Here is a 22,691-nt window from a genome sequence, read left to right as displayed (position 1 = left end):
AACTACTGTGTTTGAGTAAAACTAGTTTAATATAAACCAAAATTCACACTCGACGTTTCGACCTTTATATCAAGGTCATCTTCTGGAGCATATATACTATATATACAGAGAAACAAGCTGCACTACAATCTACATGGTTTGCTAAAGTTACTGACCAACCGTTACAACAGTTATTGGCTTGACCTGTGGTAAAAAAAAAAAAAACAATCTTACTACATCAATGCTAGAGTCCTATTATTATTATTATTATCATCTATTGGTTGTAACATTACATTGGGCTGAGGAGCAACAAGTCTATATATATATATATATATTAACAACATGATTATATAGATTATATATATAAATTCCAACCAGTTAGTATGGAATGGTTTTCAATACTAGCTGAAGGTTACCTAGAGTCCTGAAGTATGCTAGATACCAAATATTAAGTAGGCTGAATATGTGCCATCCAGATTCTTGGGATTTTCATGCCACCATTATTGTTAATATTTGGGTGGTTTATCAGACTTTCACAGGCTTCCTTAAATTTTCTTTCATACCAGGATTTTGTATGGTGTAAAGAGTGGGTACTTTTTCAGTCAGTTTGGTGTAAGGTGTTGAGAGCGTGACCTGAGAGGCCTGCTTCACCAAAATTGTTATATTTAACGTGTCTTATGTGTTCTTTCTTACGTATAGGGATTGTACGTCCAGTTTCACCAATGTATGGTAAGTTACAGGTGCAGTGGATGCAATAGACTCCAGGATGTGCTAATGGGAGGAGAGGATCCTTGGAGGAGTTGAACATCTTTTTAAGTTTTGTAGGTGGTTTAAAAGTGGCATTGAGATTATATTGGTGTTGGATTCTTTGATTTTTTTCTGATAACCCTTTGCGTTGATGTAGTAAGGTTTTTTTTCCCCACCAGAGGTCAGGCCAGTAATTGTTGTAATGGTTGGTCAGTAACTTTAGCAAACCATGTAGATTGTAGTGCAGCTTGTTTCTCTGTATATAGTATATATGCTCCAGAAGATGACCTTGATATAAAGGTCAAAACATCAAGTGTGGATTTTGGTTTATATTAAACTAAAGTTTTACTCAAACACGGTAGTTATCTCCATAATTTTCCAAAATTTTTTCTGATCATCGTATAAGCCTCAAAGAAAGGATTCAATTTATGTTCATACCAGGTTTTTGTATAATGTAACGAGCAAGTAGTTTTCCAATCAATTTGGTGTAAGGTGTTAAGAGCGTGATCTGAGAGGCCTGCTTCACCAAAATTATTAAATTTAATGTGTTGTTTGTGCTCTCTTTTACGGATAGGGATTGTACATCCAGTTTCCCCAATATAAGGTAAGTTATAGGTGCAATAGATGCAATAAACTCCAGGATGTGCTAGTGGGAGGAGAGGATTCTTAGAGGAATATGTTTTTTGGTTTTAAAGGTGGTAATAAAAAAATAGTACTTAAGGCCTTACAACAATGTGCACTGTGGGTATAGTCTGTCTTAGCTATCTAAACCACTCAGCATGATCTGTCTCAAGGGTGGCATTTATGGATGAATCATACTGAAGATCCCATCATTGACCTTAATTATTTTTCTCTAAAGTTTGGTTTCTGTTGTTCAAATATCCAAGATAATGACGGTATTTTATATATCCACAAATCAAACTGGTTTCTCTTCAGTCCTGCCAATTAACATGAAAGACCTACTGTCATGATGAGCAGATACCACTTAGAATCTAACATAAATTTCCATTTATCCATCTGAATACCAGATAATCTCTATCATTCCACAGTATTTAGATCTTCTCTTCACCTTAAGTAAAATTCTTGAGGTTGTCCAGGAGGCAGTTAATTTATGACCTCTCTCTTTCTTTAGAACTCTCAATCTTACCTTATGTGTTTTTTATAGGTACTTCTATGGATGCTGATGGCCTTGTATGATATCAGTCTTTCTTCTGATGCCTCTTAGTCTTTCAAAACATGAAAGCAATTACAAACCCACCCACTCCCTCTTATTCCCATTTTATTTCATTCACTTCTGTTCTCTGTTCTAGTCATCATCTATTGTTCCCAAAAGACTACAGCCTCCAGTCTTTCAAAAAGAACATTCATATATTCTTTCTTGCTTCCCAGCCTCTACTTCATGTAGCATGCTAGCATAATAAATTTTGCACATATCTGGAATTGATATTTATATACAGGGTGATTCTAAATTATTGTCGGGGTTTTCATGACCAATAATTTTCTAACCAGAAACAAAATAAAACTGCTTACAGAATTTGAAAGTGCAACTCAAAAAGTTTTATTTGGCAATACTGTACTCACTGCATTAATGTCTGGGAGATAATATGACATCATACATCAAAATGACGGATCAAAAGAAAGCAATGTGGCATATTTAATATGCCATTGATGCCATCTGTTCACTTACATAATTTTTTCTTAAAACATTCATATCTCTGGCTACCTGTTTTATTTCCAAACCATCCTCTCTGATCCACCAGTTAAAATTCGTTGGACACTATTGTGTATACAACTAGTTTAGTGTTTTGAATAATTTCTCTCTTATTCCATATAAATTTATTCATTTGACTTTCTGCCATACCAACATGGCTTATTCTGTTATCTATTTCTAGGTTTATTTTCCCATCTTTGCTAACAATCATGCCTAAATAGCTGAAATGAATTACTTGTTCTAAAGGTTCTCCATTCAGGATGTAGTTGAAGTTCAATGTTCACACTGCAATTTTCATTGATTTATCTTTTTATTACTGATTTTCATACCACATTTGTTATAGATTATTCAGTTCACTTAAGGAATCCTGTAGACTCATACTGGATTTATTTTATTATTATTATTATCCAGGCCTCCATGGAGTCAAAAGACTCATCGTGGGAGGTCATTTTTAGGAAACACAAAGTTTATTATTATTATTATTATTATTATTACGGGCAACTCCAGGGAGTCATTAGACTCATCGAGGGAGGCCCCAAATCATTTTCATCACAACTATTCGACATTCATACAGTATCTATCATACCTCGCCTTAAACTCATTCACTGTCACAGCATCCACCACAGACTCAGGGAGCGCATTCCACTCATTCACTACTCTAAAAGTAAAGAACCCAGCTCTAACACCTTTACTAACCACACTTTTGCCCAGTTTCCATGGATGTCCCCTAGTCCTCCCACAACCAGCCCTGTTCTCAAAAATATCTTCTGAATTAATTTTATAGAAACCCTTCAGTAATTTGAATGTCTCAATCATATCTCCCCTCCTCCGCCTATCAACCAATTTTTGCAACCCACAAATCCTCAACCTGTTCTCATACGGTTCATTCCACAGACCTGCTATCATCTTGGTCACTCGCCTCTGGATCCTCTCCACCTCCTCCCCATCAAGAAGAAACGTAGGTGACCAAATCTGAGCACAGTAGTCGAGATGAGGTCTTATCAAGGCTCGATACAGAGGAACAATAACCTGCTTGTCTCTGCTTGTCAACGTATTCTTCAGCAACCAAGTGATTTGATGAGCTGATTTGGCCACTTTTGCAATGTGTCCCCTAAATTTCAATTCCTTATCCACCAACACTCCTAAATCTCGTGCCTCATCAATTTCCTGGAGCACGGTTCCACCAATGCAGTAAACTGCCTCCCATCTTTTCACCCCAAAATGCATAACCTTACATTTTGCCACATTAAATTGACATCCATTCTCCCTAGCCCAGACCTCCAATCTATCCAAATCATCCTGCAAAATTTTGACGTCATCTGCATTCACTATTGCCCTACCCAACTTCGCATCATCCGCAAACAAATGAACTGTTCCTCTCAGATCCTTTCCTATATCATTTATGAACAAATTAAACAGCAGTGGTCCAAGAACAGATCCTTGTGGTACACCACTAGTCACAGGCCGTCTTGTGGACGTCCTGAGTAAACCACTCTCTGATATCTCTCCGTCAACCACCCTCCTATCCATCTCACCAACCCTATGTCCATTCCCATATGCTGCAATTTACTGATTAGAATTCCATGTGGTATCCTGTCAAAGGCCTTAGCAAGGTCCAGCAGAATCACTGTAAACCCATTACCCTTATCCAGTTCAGCCATCACTGTGTTATAATACGTGAGCAAGTTACTGAGGCATGACCTACCCTTCACAAAACCATGCTGTCCCCGATACAGTATCCCATTTTCTTCTATCCAATCTTGTATTTTCCTCTTGACTATTTTCTCTAAGACCTTGATAATGATTCCTGTTATGCTGATTGGCCGGTAATTTTCAACAGCAGCCTTGGAACCACCTTTGTGCAGTGGAACTATTTTCCCCTCTTTCCACCCCCTTGGGACTGACCCAGTCCTGAGGCTCAAATTAAACATAATGGTCAAGGGCACTGACAATTCTTTGGCCGCTTCACGTACGACACGAGCTGGTATACCATCCAAACCCACAGATGTATTGACATTGAGGTTCTGTAATAGACTAGTTACCTCTACCTCATTCATCACAATTCCAGTATAAGCTGTTGGTTCCTCCATTTCCGCAAAGCCACCAGTCATACCACTCCTTGAACCTATTGGCCATTCCTGCTCTAACCTCTCTCCCAGTCAATTCATTCCATTGTTCAATCACCCTCCATGCAAAGAAACCACTCCTCATGCTCTTGCTCACAGCCTCCTTTAGTAACTTTCAAGGATGACCTCTTGTCACAACTCCTTCCTGCTGTTCGACCAAGCGAAAGAACTCCGCAATATCTACCCTGTAACTGCTTCTCAACAGTTAAAAAGTCTCGATCATATCACCTCTCCTTCTTCTGTCTACCAAACTCTGCAGTCCACATTCCCTCAGTCGATTCTCGTAACTGACATTGTACAGTCCTGAAACCATCTTTGTTATCCACTTCTGTACCCTTTCCACAGTTAATTTATCCCCTTCAAATCCTGAGGACCAAACCTGAGAACAATAGTCTAAGTGTGGTCTGATCAGGGTCTTATACAATGGAATGATAACTCTTTTATCTCTGCAGGTCAGCATCCTTCTCAGTATTGCAACAGTCCTCTGGGTTACCTTCACCACCTTTGTAATATGCTCCTTGAATTTCAGTTTTCTATCAATCATCACCCCCCCAGATCTCTCTCTCTCTCCTGTCTCCCCATCTTCCTTCAGTATAGCTCCTCCAATCGAATATGCATCCTCCCATCGATTGTTCCCAAACTTCAAGACTTTATATTTTGCTCCATTAAACTGATACCCCCATTCATTTGCCCATCTGTCTAGTTCATTCAAATCCTCTTGCAGGGCTGCCACATCTGCACTATTACTGATAACCCTTCCAGCTTCACATCACCTGCAAACAGCTGGATATCCCCTTGCAATTCATTGACAATGTCATTGATATAAAGGTTGAACAATACAGTTTCCAGTACTGAGCCCTGTGGAACACCACTTGTAACCTTCTGCTTCCTTGATGTATCCTTGTATTATACCTGATTTTACACATCAAACTGAAATCCTGTACCTCCTTCAGATCATGTCTCTGATTTACAACTTAAATATAGATTATGTATTTCATGATATAACATCACACTTAACACACATTAACATCACATTGTAAGATTTTGATTAGCTTTTCTCTTGGCGCCATTTTCATATCTACAAAAACTTAAATAAGATCCTTGATATCTTCCCATGATTTTTTAGCTATGGTGATGGGTGATGTTCCTGGCAAATAAGTCAGCTTGTGCTCTTAGAGAATAAAGAAACAAATGCAAGAAAGTGAAGAAGTGTGCAAAAGTAGTTAAACAAAAATCTTGGGAAGACTTTGGTATAGAATATAAATATCAGGAAAGTGGCAAAATATTCTGGAGGCTATTGAAAAAGCTTGGAAATGGAGGAAGAGTATTGTAAAAAGAATCAGAGATGATAAAGATATCCTTAATGTGCAGTAATTACTTTGAAAGATTGCTAAATGAAACAAGCAGTGACTGCATGGCAAATACTCAGCAGGTATGCTGTAAAATCTCATATGATAAATAATTTACCATATTCGTTTTTACAAATTTTTGTTGAGAAATTACACATAAAGAAATGTCATTGTTTGTATTATTACTATAAATCATTTTTTATGTAATAACTTAATCACAAGACATTTGTTAAACTAATGTGACACATGAAATATGATGACATTATATAACAATGTAAATGCATGTCCATATATGGCAATTTCGAAAGACGTGTGAAGTGTGATGTCATTATATGCAGATGTCGATCCATGATCATATATGGAAGTTTTGAGAGACGTGCATGCATAAAACATGAAATCCAGGCCTTTATAAACTCTGGCGTCGAGAGGGACTTCATCTTAGGGTTTTCACCTTCTCTTACCTGGGTCCACTGCCACGTGAGGTCTACTGTTGGTCATCAAAAGAGGAGCATCTTACATCCTGAGGTTCTTTACATCCAGTTCATTCCCTGAGTCCACCATCATGAGAAGTTTGCTGTCTACTGTTAGAACACATATTTAGAAGATAGCTGCCCACTGCCACATCAAAGGAACCACTCATCATGCGGTCGTTGCCATCATGTTTTAAGGGTTCAAGAGGGTACAGAATTATTGATGACTCAGACAAAGGAGAAATCCAGCAGGAGATCAAGAGCATCCCAGCAGAAAGGAAGAAAGAAGGGAGCACTTTCATGTGGACTAAAGATTCATGTAATGGACAATGCTGAATGAGAACATTGTAAGAATTGCAACTTATTGTAAGTACTAAGATATGTAATAATTCAAAATAATTCACTTCAAAAGTGTCTCTGTTCATAGCTTAGTGTGACGACTTAATTATGATATGATTGTGTAAATTAATATTATAAGAGTAAGAAGAGTACTGTATGAGATAGTTTAAATAGATAGATTAAAGTAAAGATTACTTTAGCAGGGAATGATAACAATATCTGCTTGGCCTTCAGTTTAGAATCTTATAGCCTCGTACAAAATACATAGTCTAACTGAATTAATGAGGTGTGCTTTACATTCAAATTGTATAAGTTTCAACAGTAGGATGTACTAGATTGTAATTGGGCTTTAGGAGTAGAAGTGTAGGAGAACTAAAACTAATTTAGAGGCATTTATATGTGACTATGAAATGTGATTCAATTGCATGAATATGCTAATGTGGATCGAACTGTGTATTAAGAATTATTGTTTTAATTTTTTTAAGTTGAGTATCAATCTTAGATTAAGTGATTAAGATCAAGCCATGACTGAATTAATGTAAAGATTACTTTAGCAGGGAATCATAACATCTGCTTGGTCTTCAGTTTAGAATCTTATAGCCTCGTACAAAATACATAGCCTGACTGGCTCAGTCAAAAAACAAATACATTTGTCAGACTATAAAGTGTGAGCAAAAGTAAGATATAGTAGAATTTAGCAAAATGGCAGCAGCCAACAATTTTCGACACTTAAAGAAACAATTGAAGATGAAACAAGATTATTACAATGCAAACAAGAATATGTATCAATGCTTGAAGTAGAAAAAAGTATGAAAAAAAAAAAAAACAGCCTGAAATGTGGAAAGACAGCTTGGAGTATATGATATTTGAATAGAAATGGCTGCACTGCATAAGTCAGGAGACCTGAACAGATGGTCAAATTCCATATTATTGGAGTAAAGCACTCAATAGTACCTATCTATAAAAAAGGAAAATAAAACAGAATGTGAGAATTATGTAGATATTTCCGTGCTGAGTATTTCTGGTAAGATTTGTGTAAGTATACTTGAGAAACAGCTAAGAAGGATTGTGGAAGGGAAGCCTGGTGAAGAACAAGCTAGATTCAGGCCAAATAGAGGATGTCAGGATCAACATTTTAGATATTTAGTCAAAATGTTTAATGAAGGGAAAGTAAATATGGAGATAGACAACAGAATTAATGAAGGTGGTATGGTGGGTAGTCAAGTGAATAAATTTATGTGAAAAAAGAGAGAAATTAGTCAAAACACTAAATTAGCTGTATACAAGACAGTCTTCAAACCAGTTTTGATTTTGGGATCTGGTAGCTGGATTAGAAATAAAACATTAAAATGAAACAAAGACTGGAGACCACAGATATGAGAGATCTGAGAAAGATTAGGTGAGTGAATGAACAGATGACATCATTGGCAATATCATATTAAAAATGAGGATATTATGAAAGAACTTGGCATTGTTAACATTCAGGAATGTATTAGCAGAACTAATCTTAGGGATGGTATTGTCATTTAAAAAGAATGTGAGAGGAAAGATTAGCTAAACAAGTGTCCTTTGCTAGGCTGGCAGAAAAATGACTCAGAGGAAGAACACTTCTGGAGAACTAGATGGATTGATACAGTAAAATGTGCCTCAGAGGACAGAAATATAAGATCTGATAATATTGGAGTCTTCACAGATAACAGATTAATTTGGAGAAAAATTGTTGATTGGAAGTTAGGAATGATGTAACTTTTCATTAGTACTATCATAATATCCTGTACACCCTTCTGATGATACACGTGAGGAATTTGATTATAATGATTTTTTAGCTATTTGTCTTAAAGTCAAAATCTGATCCTTTATTTGGCCTTAACATAGCTTGCTCTTCTGCAATTTTTCTTCAAGTATGCTTGCATAAATATTGCTTAGAACTCTCAGGAAAGAAATCCCTCTGTAATTCTCATATTGTTTTATTTTCTTTTTTTTTTATAGATGAATGCTATTGAGCTATACTCCAGTCATGCAGGATTTGACCTCCTGACCATACCCATTCAAAGGGTATGGTCAGGTGGTTTGACCTCCTGACCATACCCTTTGAATTATGCAGTGCAGCCACTGTAGAACTTTTATATCTCCATATCTGAAATTTCTGGTTGAATATCATCTACTCCATGCTGCATTTTCACATTTCAGATTTTTGATGGCCTGATTTTTGATTTTACCTGATGTATTGATCGTATTACTGAATGCATTCCTCTCAGATATGTTCTACCATCTGTCATTTCTTATTTTTTTGATAGTCTTTCAAAGTAATTATATTTATTATAATACTATATATATATTATATATAAAATACATTTTCCCCCAAACTGACATTTTTTGCAATAAATTTTTCTTCATCCTCAGTTCTTTGAGTTTTAATCAAAACCTAGCCTACCTTCTCATTGCTAAATGGATCTATTGCCCAAAAAATTTTGGAGTGGTTAGTCGAGTACAAATTCTTATCCAACAGACATCTGCCTTTGAGATGTGGTAAGAATAGCAATATATACAGTTACTGAAAACTGCAGAAAAATAATGTAATTTCATATGAATAATTAATTTCTCACTTATATCTAAATGAGATGTCAAAAATACTTTTTTTGTTAGTTTTTTTTAAACTTTTTCATGTATATTCTCATATATACGCTGGTCTCCAAAACCTAAGGACGAACTACATTTTTGCCTGCATATGAAAAAATTTTCATGACTACAGCCAAATGTGGATATAAATTTATTGCCAGCATACTAATAAATTATTACACAAAAAATGTGTTATCAATTTCATACAAATTAAATTGCAATATGATTTTGGCAAAAGTTACAAATTTCATGAGGACGTATTTAAGGAATTAACGTACAGTGCTTACAGAAAACTCTACAGAGAGACATTTCAGTATGGAATATGTCCACCCCAAACTGTGATGCAGCTCTCACAATGGTATACTGTGCTTAGCACCAAGTGATTCCGGAGCTCTTGAGGAAAACTGCTCCACTCATCCTTCAGAGCAAGGCCTTGTTTTTTTTTTTTTTTTTTTTTTCTGGAGGGGAATTTTGAGCAGCAGGGGGATGCATCCCAAATGTGTTTTCTGGGATTGAGATCTGGGGAGCATGCTGGCCACAAGATTTGATTGATATCCTCAGTTTCCAGAAGTATCTCCACTTCTTGTGTATGATGTGGTGTGGATTGTCATCTATAAAAATGAATTCTTTGCCTACAGCACCATGGAACAATCAAACATGGCATTGAAGTCCATTAAGCATAATGCCTCCCCCACACCATGATTGCAGCATTTCAAGAACATTCTCGCAATGGTAAGCAGTACCACTTTCACACCAGATCAAGTGTCATCTAGAATCGGAGGAAAGACTAAAACGACTGTCATGTGTAAAGAGTACATTAGCCCATTGGTGTGTTGTCTAATTTTTATGGATATGGCACCACTAAAAATGTGTTCTACGATGAGCTGTTGATAAAGGCCTTTGGGCATATAGACCTACTTGTTGCAGACATCTTCCCACAGTTTGTCAAGATATCTGTGTACCTGTGCTTGAATGGAGCCAGCTTTCAAGCTAACCTACCATGGTGTGTTGATTGTGTTTTGCTGTTTTAACCAAAAATGATGTTCTGTGGTAAATTAAGGGCAACCTCTTAGCAAATGTCTGGAACACATTCCATTGGTTTGAAATGCTGCCCAGAGCCTGAGTACAGTTCTAGGTGAGATTCTAAACTCTGGCAATACCAGTAATTCTGCGGCCTTCTTCAAAATTTCTAATAATTCTTTCCCGCATGAAATCATCTTGATGATGTCTTTAAGACATTACAGGACATCCAATTTGCAACTTTATTCCTTCACAAACAGAGTTTCCTTCAAACACAATTCACTTAGCTCAGCCTTTTGCCTTTTATCTTGTTGAGTGCTACCATGTGATCATGTATCAAAAATTTGTATATGTCCCAGCTTTCTACTCAAAATCATCAGTTCTACAAACTGCCACAAGCCGATTTGTCTGAATTTGCAGTTGTAATCTTCAGAATGTCCTTAGGTTACAGACACTGGTGTATATAACATAATATAATCACATAATACATAAGTAACTGATGCTTACGTATGCAACATCGTTACTTTAAAATAACGAAATACTCTTAACCAGTCCTATTACCTTTCTTGAGACTTTCTGACTCATCTTTGAGTAAAGATAGTTTCTCAGTCTTAATCTTGATATGAACCTACTTCTTTCCAGCTGAAGGGGGCTAATCTTTACCTCCCATGCTATGTGTATATACAATTTCACTATTATGCAGTTCTCAAACAGAACCTGTGATTATCAGTCCTTGATTGCATGTTAACATGTCTGCCAATTCCTGAAATTGCACTTTATTCTTGTTTTAATAAGTTAGTATGATTTCTCAATATCACCAGGTAACTGGGGGATCACCTTGTATGTGCATGCTTGTGTGTCACTTAAATATGAAAATAGTCTAAGCTTTAGATATACAGATTATGATTGTGAATTATCTCTGAATCTCTTAGTTAAAATGATTAATCTAAAACATATTTTTCAAAAGAATTCAGTTTTCTTAAATATAAAAGTTTTAAAAGGTGAATTTTTTAATATATGATAACATTGTTAATAATTTTTTAATTTGTTCAGGTATTGGAAGGAGATTTAGATCAGATGCATTTGTTTTCATACCATGTACCTCCTAATTGTGAGAACATCATTTTAACAGATAAGCTAATTTTTATCATTCAAAAAGAAAATATTGATGAAGATGATAGTTCTTATAAGCTTACTTTGCTGTCTCGCAAATTTGCAGAGGTCCTTGCTGAGAGTTCTAAAAAGGTAAATTATAATTATTAATTATTTACTTAAATTAGAAAGTGCTGTACTACAAAAAATCCTGTTTTTTATAATTATTTGTTTGCGAATATGTTTGATTTTTATTGGATAATGATTAACAATAACTATTTAAATAAACATGATATGCAGTTTTTTTTTTGCATATAACATGCAAGTACATATGTTAAATTATCTGTCTGTGCTGCATAATAAATAGATGTGGTAGTAGTTATAATTAATTCATAATTTATTTTTTTAATTATAACGAGTTTAAAATAGTTTTTTAAATTATTTACTTTGATTTTTTATCATCTATTTTTATTATATCTTTTAAAAGAAGAAATTGTTTCATATATCATAATTGTACAGTATGTTTTTTAAACTCTTATAGCAGAGATAATTCTGGACGCAAGTGCACTTGTGCACACACAAGATTGCGTAAAGGTAGTTAGCACGTAGGCAGTTTGTTGTGTATTGATAGTAGCTGAATTCATATTGCTTATTGCAAATTAGCAACAAGCAATACGGTTTTAGAACCACATAGTACCCTGTTATTGAAATGGAATGAATGCACTAATTTACTGTTTATCTGACCACAGTGGAAAAGCAGTTTGCCATCCAGACAGTTGAGGGATTGAACAAGTTTTGCATGGTACAGTTATCATTTGACATATAAGGGTTACTTAAATTATAATTAAATTAAATTAAATTAAGAATGCATTTTTTTGGAGGTCAGATAAACAGTAGATTACTGTATAGGCATTCTTCCATCATGTAAAGATATGATACTGAATAAATATGAAAGTGTCAGTAATAGATTATTTTCAAATTTTGGAGCATATTTGGTAAAAAAATAGTTTTGGAAGCTGAAACCACATTAGCATACATTCTCTCTCTGTGAGAGAGATAAGGTGTGTGTGTGTGTGTGTGTGTGTGTGTGAGAGAGAGAGAGAGAGGGAGGGGGGATGGGAGGCTAGGCTCTGCTTCCACTTAGACAGGAGGGAAGTTTGCCATTTGCCCCTTTCAGAGTGAGATTTTGATTCATTCAGTTTTTTGCTAATTCCAAGCTACAGTGCATCCTGAATGTAATATTATTAATATTACTATTATGATTCATGACACCTCCAAAGAGTCTGAAGACTCATCGTGGGAGGACCCCTATTGTACAACTCTCAGTCTCCACCACTACACCAAACCTCTATAGTTCGCCCACCATTTCTAGATCCCTTCTTGGCTTGATGCCAAGAATAGTCGATTCATGCTGAAGGGGAGAAAGAAATGAAGGATGTACGAATTGGTCGCCAACATGCGAAATCACGTGCTTTCTTGTCTGTCGCTGTACTAGTACTAGCTTGATTTTTGTTGTTCTCTTTTTGCATTATTTTTTTATTATTAATTTGTATGATGTATCCAGTACAGTCAACAAGTTCTATTGTTACACGTTTCACTAGTTCTTGCAAAAGAATATTGAATAATGTGCTGACATTCTGCGAAAAAGAATTGTCAGAAGTCCGTCTTCTTCTTCCCCTTTCTCAAGTCATAAAACGTGCAAGTGCAATTGCGGGCGTATCGAGGTCGACTGTTAAAAGAATTCGTAGGGAATCAAAAGGTGAAGGTAAGCCAAAATTTGAATCTCCTAAAAAAAAAAGCGCCAGAGAAAGAAAACCATCGAAACCGTAGCTTTGAATGATTTTGATGTAGACGTTATAAGAAGAACTATTCACGAATTTTACGTGGTCGAGAAAAGAGTGCCAACTGTTCCGAAATTGATTCCTGTGCTTAAAGAAAAAATTAAATTTCCTTGGAAAAGAGAAACTTTAAGGAAAATACTTCATGAAATCGGATTTTGTTTCAAAAAGTCCCAGAATAAAAGGAAACTTATCATCATGGAGCGAAGTGACATTGTTTTATGTAGAACGCAGTATTTGCACGCATTAACACTCTATGTACATTTTTCCAACTGTTATACAAGCAAAATAGTTACACTTTAAAAACAGCAATGTTCGTAAAAGAAAAGCTAAATTTTCCGACCTGTAATAATAAACAAACTCAGTTTGTTTATTATTACATCCCAGAAGACAGACTGATTACCCTATTATCGGAATGGATTCTCCTTTTTCTGACATGCGCAGAAGTGTCGAGGGACCTCAAATCGGTGGGCGAACTATACTACCAATCATCAACATCAGTGCCATCTACTGGCCACTACCACCACCGCAGCTAGTATTTTTTTGTCTGTAAATTGCGTGTTTTCTGATGATTTCACATCTATCATATCTTAGACATTAAGATATGATAGATATGTTAGTTTAGATATTAAGCTGCTTGTGATATGCCAAATTTTTTTCTTGGTCAAACTTTACACACTTATTGGCAAATCAAAACTTTGATGATTGTGGCGGGTGGGAATCTTGGACGGATGTGGGAAGAAGGACCTCATTCCATTTAGAAATATTTCTGTTATTCATTTGTAGTGTATGGATGAGAAGAGCAGAAATATTCAGATGATAGAAAGGAGGAAGAGATATCCATTAGAAAGCAAAATGAAGTAGACTTTCTGGAAAGGATGTTTTGTAGTAAAGGAAACTTGAACAAGGTTATTGTCTGAATTACTGGAACAGAACTGACATCTACAGTATATTCAAGGAGAGCTGGTTAAAAACAAGTACAGCATATTGGGAGAATGATGAAGATTACTTAATATTTTGGTGGATAAGGTAGATTGACAGTTTGTGCTCATTTCATATAGAAAATTCCTAAGCATTTTTTCCAACTTGATCAGTGGAACTGGAGAAGGAGAGCCAGTTTGTGTTGTGATCATTGATATCCTGAAGGAAAGTAACCTCACTGTTTGGGTATTTGGGACTGAGAAAATGATTCAGAGATAAATAATGAATGAAGATGTAGTCATTATCTGCACTTAGAGACTGATAAAGAACAGCAGTGAGAGTTATGGTTAACAAATTTTGAGTTATACCAGATTAATAACAATGATAATGATTATAATAATACTTACATTAAGGAATTATCATATTTCAAATCATTTTACGACTGACTACAGTGCTAAAAAAAAGCAGTAGAGGAAGCAATTCCTGAAAGAGAAAACATCAACAAGAAATGGATAACTCAGGAAACCCTAAAATTGGTACAAGAGAAAAGAGAACTGAAACTTAAAAGAGATGATTCAGAAGCAGCAGATGAGTTATACTGTCAAAAATGCAATGAAGTATGGAAAGCAGCAAGATCTGATAAAGCCAAATGGTTAGAGGACCAGTGCAACATTGAACAGTACTATGGAGAACACAAAACTAGAGAGGTCTACAAACTTATAAGAAATGTCAATAGGAAGTGGCAAACAAGATCAGTAGCAGTCAAAGATGAAAATGGTAACATATTGATGGATAAGACAGAAATCATATACAGATGGACGAGATATTGCAGCGAACTATATAAAAATCAACTAAATGATACTGCAACAGAAATAATCAAAGAACTAAAAGCAATCTCTCCACCAGCAGAGATCTTTGAAAATTACATCTTGGAAGAGGAGGTGAATAAGGCTATAAAACATCTCAAGAACAACAAGAGTCCTGGAAATGACAACATAATAGACGAGATGCTAAAATATAGGGGAGAATCAGTTGTAAAAGAAATACATAAGCTATATAATGAAATATGGAGATCAGGGTATGTCCCCAAAGAGTGAAAAAAATCGGTCTTGGTTGTTCTTATAAGAAAGGCAGCTCTTGAAAATGCACCAATTACAGAACTATTGTATTAATGAGTCATCTTGGCAAAGTGCTGATGAAAATACTAACAGAACGCCTGAAGGGGCATATGGAGGCACATCTTCCAGATGAGCAAGCCGGATTTTGACAAGATTGAAGTACAGTGCAACAAATGCTCACACTGAGACTAATAGCAGAGAAAGCTCGAAGAAAGAACAAAAAGATATATTGCTATTTCGTGGACTTCCAAAAAGCATTTGATAATATTGACCAAAATATAACATGGGCTGTTTTGGAATCCTATGGTGTGGACAATAAATTGATCTGCCTGCTGAAAGATATAAACAGCCAAGCAGAAGCAAAAATCAGAATAGCAGGTGAGACTGGAGATTGGTTTGCCACTGGTCAAGGCACAAGACAAGGGGGACCCAATATCACCAATCATCTTCATTGCACATCTGGGAAGAACACTAGATAGATTAAAGAAGTAGTAGTAGGCATTTCAATAAATGGCATGAGAATAAACTACCTCTGCTTTGCTGATGACATTGTCCTGATTGAAGAAGATGCAACAAGGCTGGAACAGACATTGCAAACACTATACACAGAAGGTGGAGCTGTGACGTGTGGCTGGTGGTTGATTTTGCTGTATAAAGTTGTTTACGCATTTTAGTGAAATATTTTAGTTGAGGAGTATTTCTTTTAAAATTATGATGTTTAGGTTGAGCAGGAATATTCGTAGGGACCTGTAAGTTTAGGGACCTGGAATATACATAGTTTGGTGAAAGAAGGAACTCCTTTTAATGTGACGAATGTCTTACGACAGTATAAAATTGGACTTTGTGCTGTACAAGAGGTGCGATGGCCGGGACATGGCTCGACCCGCTATCAGGAGGACACGTTATACTATAGTGGTGACGACAGAGGAACGAAAAGTACTCAGAACTGCGTTTTTAGTTAGTGATAAATTTTTATGTAATATTTTAGATTTTAAACCTGTGAACAATCGGCTGTGCACTATTAGAGTTAAGGGACGTTTTCAAAATGTATCTATTGTGAACTGTCATGCGCCTAGGGAAGAGAGCTCGGAGGAAGCTAAAGATTGTTTCTACGAAGTGCTTGAGCGTACTTGTGCTAATCTACCGTCTTATGATGTCAAGCTAGTAGTGGGAGATTTCAATGCGAAGCTGGGGAGAGAGCGTGTGTGGCGCCGTTTCATGGGTAGTGAGAGCCTACACGAGGAGTGCAATAATAACAGGATCCAACTTGCGAGTTTTGCCACCCCTACGGGATGCTTTGTAAAGACCACTATGTTTGTGCATGAAGATGTCTACAAGCAGACCTGGAGATCGCCGGACGGTAGAACAGCTGACCAAATAGACCATGTACTAGTGTATCGACGTCACCACAACTCCATCTCGGATGTGAGAAGTTTCAGATGGAGATCGCAACCACTATCTGGTAGCCTACGATTTCAGGCATAGAATTGCAGTTCAGAAGCCCACATGCCCTACCATACGATCAGCATGGGACAAGTTGAAAACAGCAGAAGGCAAGCGGGCTTTCCAGTTAGAGTTGCAGAATTGTTTTGGGGAGTTACAGGAGGAAGAGAATGATCCGAATGGGATGTGGGACACCATCAAAAATACGGTCATGTTAGCTGCCTCGAGAACTGTGGGAAAGAGAAAGAAGAGGAGAAAAGCATGGTTTTAATAGAGAGTGTGAAGAAGCTGTAGCGAAACGAAGGGAAGCACTGTTCAACTACCTAGCAGATAGCAGGCAGAAAGCTGCATGTGAGAGGGTGAGAAGAGTGGTGAAATCTACACAGGGAAAAGCAGAAGTATCTTAATGAGAAAGTGGCTAGTATAGAGAGAAATAGGGTGACGAATAATGGACAGGAGATGTACCGGACGATCAAAGCCATGTGAGGTGCCCAGACACAAGAGGCAACCATAAGAGATGAGAGTGAAAATCTATTAACAAACTCAAAAGATGCTCTCGCTCGGTGGCGTTGATATTTTGCGAACTTGCTGAATGTCAGTGATGGAACATCAATATTGGAGGATTATACTCCTTATGAAACTGTTGAACTATTTATTGAAGAGTTGACATTTAGTGAGATTACTCGTGCTATCCACATGCTGAAAAATAATAAAGCTCCAGGGAGTGGACTGCATATCAGCAGAGCTCCTGAAGAATGGTCGGGACGTCCTGCTGGAGCAGCTGCACTGGCTCATCTTGATGATCTGGCGAGAAGAACGGCTGCCAGATGAATGGAAGGAATCGCTGATCAAAGATATACTGTGTTCAGTATATTTTTTATATACTGAACACAGTATATAAAAAAGGAGATAAGGCTCAATGCAGCAACTGTAGGGGCATCTCAATGCTGTCGACTGGCTTCAAGGTGTTGTCTAACATCATGCTAATGCGCCTCACACCGTATGCAGAAGAGCGCCTTGGTGACTACCAGACGGGCTTCAGGAGGAACCGTTCTACAATAGACCAACTCTTTACGCTGCGCCAACTTTTTGAAAGGTGCTGGGAATATAACCGAAGTTCATAATATTTTCATAGACTTTTCTAAAGCCTGTGACTCAATAATATGCTGAAAAATATGGCAGGTGTTAGAAGAGCTGGGAATTCCTTGAAAACTCCGAAAAATGGTGCAGGTGTGCATAGCTGGTTCGAGAGCAAGAGTGAAAGCAGAAGGTGACCTGTCAGACCCGTTTCAAGTACAGACCGGTGTGAAGCAGGGTGATGGGCTTTCTCCAATTCTCTTCAATCTACTGTTGGAAAAAGTAATTAGAAGCACACAGCAAGTGGCAGGTGGATTCGACATGGGGAGGTGGTGCAAGTTAGGATTCTTGGCTACGTGGACGACCTGAACGTCAGGTGCATCAATGGGATGACACAGTGGCATTGGTTACTGCTATTGAAGAAGCTGGCCTGAAGATAAATGCTGAGAAGACAAAATATCTTTTTATGAGTTGCCATGCTGCTCAAGATCCAGAGGGAGCTGCACAGTTTGAGAGGGGGGTGAAGGTATTTAGGTACTTGGGTTCTTTCGTGACTGAAGACAACAAAGTTGAGGCTGATGTCCAAAGTTGGGTAAATGCTGCAAATGTGGCCTATTATCAGGTGCGTCCCCTTTTCGACTCGCACTTGCTGTCTTGGACTACAAAGGTAGGACTACACAAGACTTTGATCAGGCCTGTTTTCCTCTATGGTGCCAAAGCGTGGACTCTTACGGCGAGACAAGCCAATCACCTGAGAGTATTCGAGAACAAGATGCTACGACATATCTCTGGTGGGGTCATGGCAGACGGAGTCTGGAGGAGGTAGTCCAATGCTGCCATTCATGCTTTATGCAACTCGGCAGATGTCCTGATGGAGCTGCGAGCCCGGCGTCTTCAGTGGCTGGTGCATCTGTACCATGCGGGTCCCGAAAGGACTGTGAGACAAGTATGGGAGGCCGACCCCGTTCAGGGAGACCGAGAAGGAGATGGGCAGATCAGGAGAAGGAAGACCTGCAGGCTGTCGGGCTGGAGACCAGAATGTGGCGGACAGTCACAGAGGACTGTGCCCAGTGGCGACATGTGGTGCTTGAGGCGAAAAGTTTCCCCGGGCTGATAGTGCCTGGCTAATGTAATGTAATACACAGAAGGAAAAAGATATGGACTAAATATCAACTTTGAAAAAACTAAAACAATGATATTCAGACAACAGGAGTTACTGAACAGAGTTACGATAGACAGATTTCAACTGGAAAATGTGGAACACTTCACATATCTTGGATGCCACATGACGCATGACTTGGACCCCAAAAAAGAGATAAAAATTAGACTAGCCAGAGCAACAACTATTTTAAAAGCCATGAACAAAATATGGAAGAGCCAAGCTATAAAGATGCAAACTAAACTGCACATTGTAGAAACCTGTATCCTCATCAGCATGCTCTATGGATGCGAGGCCTTGGTACTCCTGAGAGAATCTGAAAGGACAATATTGGCATTTGAGAGGAAGTGCTATAGAAAGATCTTGAGAATTGGCTGGATACAGAAAGTTAACAATGAGGAAATCTACAGACGAATACAACCAAAAGAAAACCTGATCCAGAAAATAATCAAAAGGAAACTGTCTATTTGGCCATATATGTGAAATGAATGATGAGAGAAACTTAAAAACGTTGCTGTTTGGAATGATTGAAGGAAAGAATAAAAGAGGAAGACCAAACAGAGAATGGGGCTTTGACATCGTCAAATGGTGTGGAAACGCTATACACAAACTAAGTCCTAGTATTAAGACTTATACGTTGGTTAGACATAACTGGTAATTAATTTACGGAATTAACAACACATATAAAGTATATTAATTAAAGATAACTTTAATGAATCACTTCTATATTTCAGCAATGTCACATTGTCATCTTCAGGAACATAAAGATATGGTACGTGCACTAAGGAACTAACAAAGCAAATGAGGAAGACAGTAAGAAACTAATTTTGTTCCTAAAGTCCTAATGGTGTCCTCTTGCGGGCTGATTTGGTAGTCTTGGCAGTTGGGCTGAAGTTCTCATAATGAAAGTCTCCCAAATTTGGGGCAGTTTCATGCACCCAAATTTGTTGAGGTTAGGAACGTTTTTTAGAGCTGCTGAAGATTCTTTGAATAGTCTTTCGTATTTAAACTTGCTGCGATGGATTATTTTTGTTTTCTTCCAACGAATTTTATGGTGGGTATCTAAGGCATGGTCTGCCAGCCCAGAGCGGCTGTACTGGTGAAACCGGATGTAGTCTTGGTGTTCTGAAATCCTGATATTTGTTGTTCTGCCTGTTTGGCCAAAGTAGGACAATTTACAGCTGCAAGGGACCTGGTATACACCAGGTAGGTCTAGGGGAAGTGGTTGGTCTTTGGTAGAGCGGATAAGGGATGCCAACTTTTTATATGGTCTGTAACAGGAAGTAAGGTCATATTTTTTGAGGATATTAGCTATTTTTTCAGAGGTGCCCTGGATGTAGGGGATAGTGATAGACTTGGTGTAGTCTTTATTGTGGAGGGGGGGGGGGTTGTGGTTTACAGGTTTTAGTATTTTTTGGATTTTTTTGGGGTTATAGCCATTGGCTAAGAAAGTGTTGAGGATGTGGTTTAGTTCCATAGTCAGGGCCTTGTCATCTGAGCAGATTAATTTTGCCCTGTTATATAGTGTTTTTATCACCCCATATTGTTGTGAGGGGGGGGGGGATTGCTGGTGAATGTATCTGCCAGTGTGGGTGGGTTTTCTGTAAACAGAGAAAACCAAAGATCCATCAAGCTGGCAGGTGATTAAAGTGTCTAGGAAGGGGAGGGTGTTGTTTTCCTCTTTTTCTAAGGTGAACTGGACTCTGGGATGTTGGTTGTTTAAGTGTGTTAGGAAGGAGTGGAGTGTGTCTGAGCCATGTGGCCAAATGGCAAACACATCATCCACATAACGAAGCCAAATAGTGTGTTTTTGTGGGGCGGAGTTTAAGGCTTTCTCTTCAAATGTCTCCATAAAGAAATTGGCCAAGGGTGGGGAAAGTGGTGAACCCATGGCTGTCCCCTCTATCTGTTTAGCCAAACCCACTATTTGGCTTCGTTATGTGGATGATGTGTTTGCCATTTGGCCACATGGCTCAGACACACTCCACTCCTTCCTAACACACTTAAACAACCAACATCCCAGAGTCCAGTTCACCTTAGAAAAAGAGGAAAACAACACCCTCCCCTTCCTAGACACTTTAATCACCCGCCAGCTTGATGGATCTTTGGTTTTCTCTGTTTACAGAAAACCCACCCACACTGGCAGATACATTCACCAGCAATCCCCCCCCCCCCCTCACAACAATATGGAGTGATAAAAACACTATATAACAGGGCAAAATTAATCTGCTCAGATGACAAGGCCCTGACTATGGAACTAAACCACATCCTCAATACTTTCTTAGCCAATGGCTATAACCCCAAAAAAATCCAAAAAATACTAAAACCTGTAAACCACAACCCCCCTCCCCCCCTCCACAATAAAGACTACACCAAGTCTATCACTATCCCCTACATCCAGGGCACCTCTGAAAAAATAACTAATATCCTCAAAAAATATGACCTTACTTCCTGTTACAGACCATATAAAAAGTTGGCATCCCTTATCCGCTCTACCAAAGACCAACCACTTCCCCTAGACCTACCTGGTGTATACCAGGTCCCTTGCAGCTGCAAATTGTCCTACTTTGGCCAAACAGGCAGAACAACAAATATCAGGATTTCAGAACACCAAGACTACATTCGGTTTCACCAGTACAGCCGCTCTGGGCTGGCAGACCATGCCTTAGATACCCACCATAAAATTCGTTGGAAGAAAACAAAAATAATCCATCGCAGCAAGTTTAAATACGAAAGACTATTCAAAGAATCTTCAGCAGCTCTAAAAAACGTTCCTAACCTCAACAAATTTGGGTGCATGAAACTGCCCCAAATTTGGGAGACTTTCATTATGAGAACTTCAGCCCAACTGATAAGACTACCAAATCAGCCCACAAGAGGGCACCATTAGGACTTTAGGAACAAAATTAGTTTCTTACTGTCTTCCTCATTTGCTTTGTTAGTTCCTTAGTGCACGTACCATATCTTTATGTTCCTATGACATTGCCGAAATATAGAAGTGATTCATTAAAGTTATCTTTAATGGAATGGAAAATGGAATGATTTTTCCATTGCATTCTATTTTGGGCAAGATGACTTAGTTTGTAACTGGTAATTAATATACTTTATATGCGTTGTTAATTCCGTAAATTAATTACCAGTTACAAACTAAGTCATCTTGCCCAAAATAGAATGCAATGGAAAAATCATATCAAGATGGCAGCAGACACCTACAGGCCTTGGACCCATGGTTGTTGTTGATGATGATGAAATCATTTTAGCAATAATAAAAAAGGTAATTGTGTTGGGGAGAGCAAAAGAAGAATCTTTCATCAGCCAGTTTTGAGCCTAACATTGAAAATGAAATTTTTGTATTACCACATATTCATGTGATCAAATAAACAATCTGAGCAGGCTATTATAATTTCTTATTGACAACAAAATTGTGTAGAGTTTAATTTTTATTCAGTAATATTTCCATTGTTATTGCAAAAAACTCATTATGATTTGCTTAACAAATTTATAATTTGAATAGTTCTACAAAGGGGTGCTGCTTTTCTAAAAATGCGACAAGTTTATCAACTGTTATTAGCCCATTTTTGGCTTATATGTTCTAGAACAGCATATTCCAAAGTGATCTAGTACCAATCTTTGGAAGGGGGGGGGGGGGATTCTAGTCCACAGAAAATATTACAACTGAGTTA

At 37.7% G+C, this 22,691-nt stretch overlaps 1 protein-coding gene across 2 annotated transcripts in view; it reads left to right on the top strand.

The window, feature by feature from the left end:
* LOC150101832 (uncharacterized) overlaps nt 1–22,691 on the top strand; it is a 572,233-nt gene that overhangs the window by 45,659 nt on the left and 503,883 nt on the right. For both annotated transcript variants that reach the window (XM_090400015.1, XM_090400014.1), the window contains exon 4: nt 11,414–11,605. In XM_090400015.1, the coding sequence (XP_090256141.1) occupies nt 11,414–11,605 (192 nt within the window). The remainder of the gene's footprint in view (nt 1–11,413; nt 11,606–22,691) is intronic.

This window comes from Typopeltis vanoorti, chromosome 11 (assembly GCF_054136105.1).
Source record: "Typopeltis vanoorti isolate ZY-2024b chromosome 11, IOZ_Tvanoo_1.0, whole genome shotgun sequence".
Lineage (NCBI taxonomy): Eukaryota > Metazoa > Arthropoda > Arachnida > Uropygi > Thelyphonidae > Typopeltis > Typopeltis vanoorti.
This window is presented reverse-complemented; position numbering and strand designations above follow the sequence as displayed.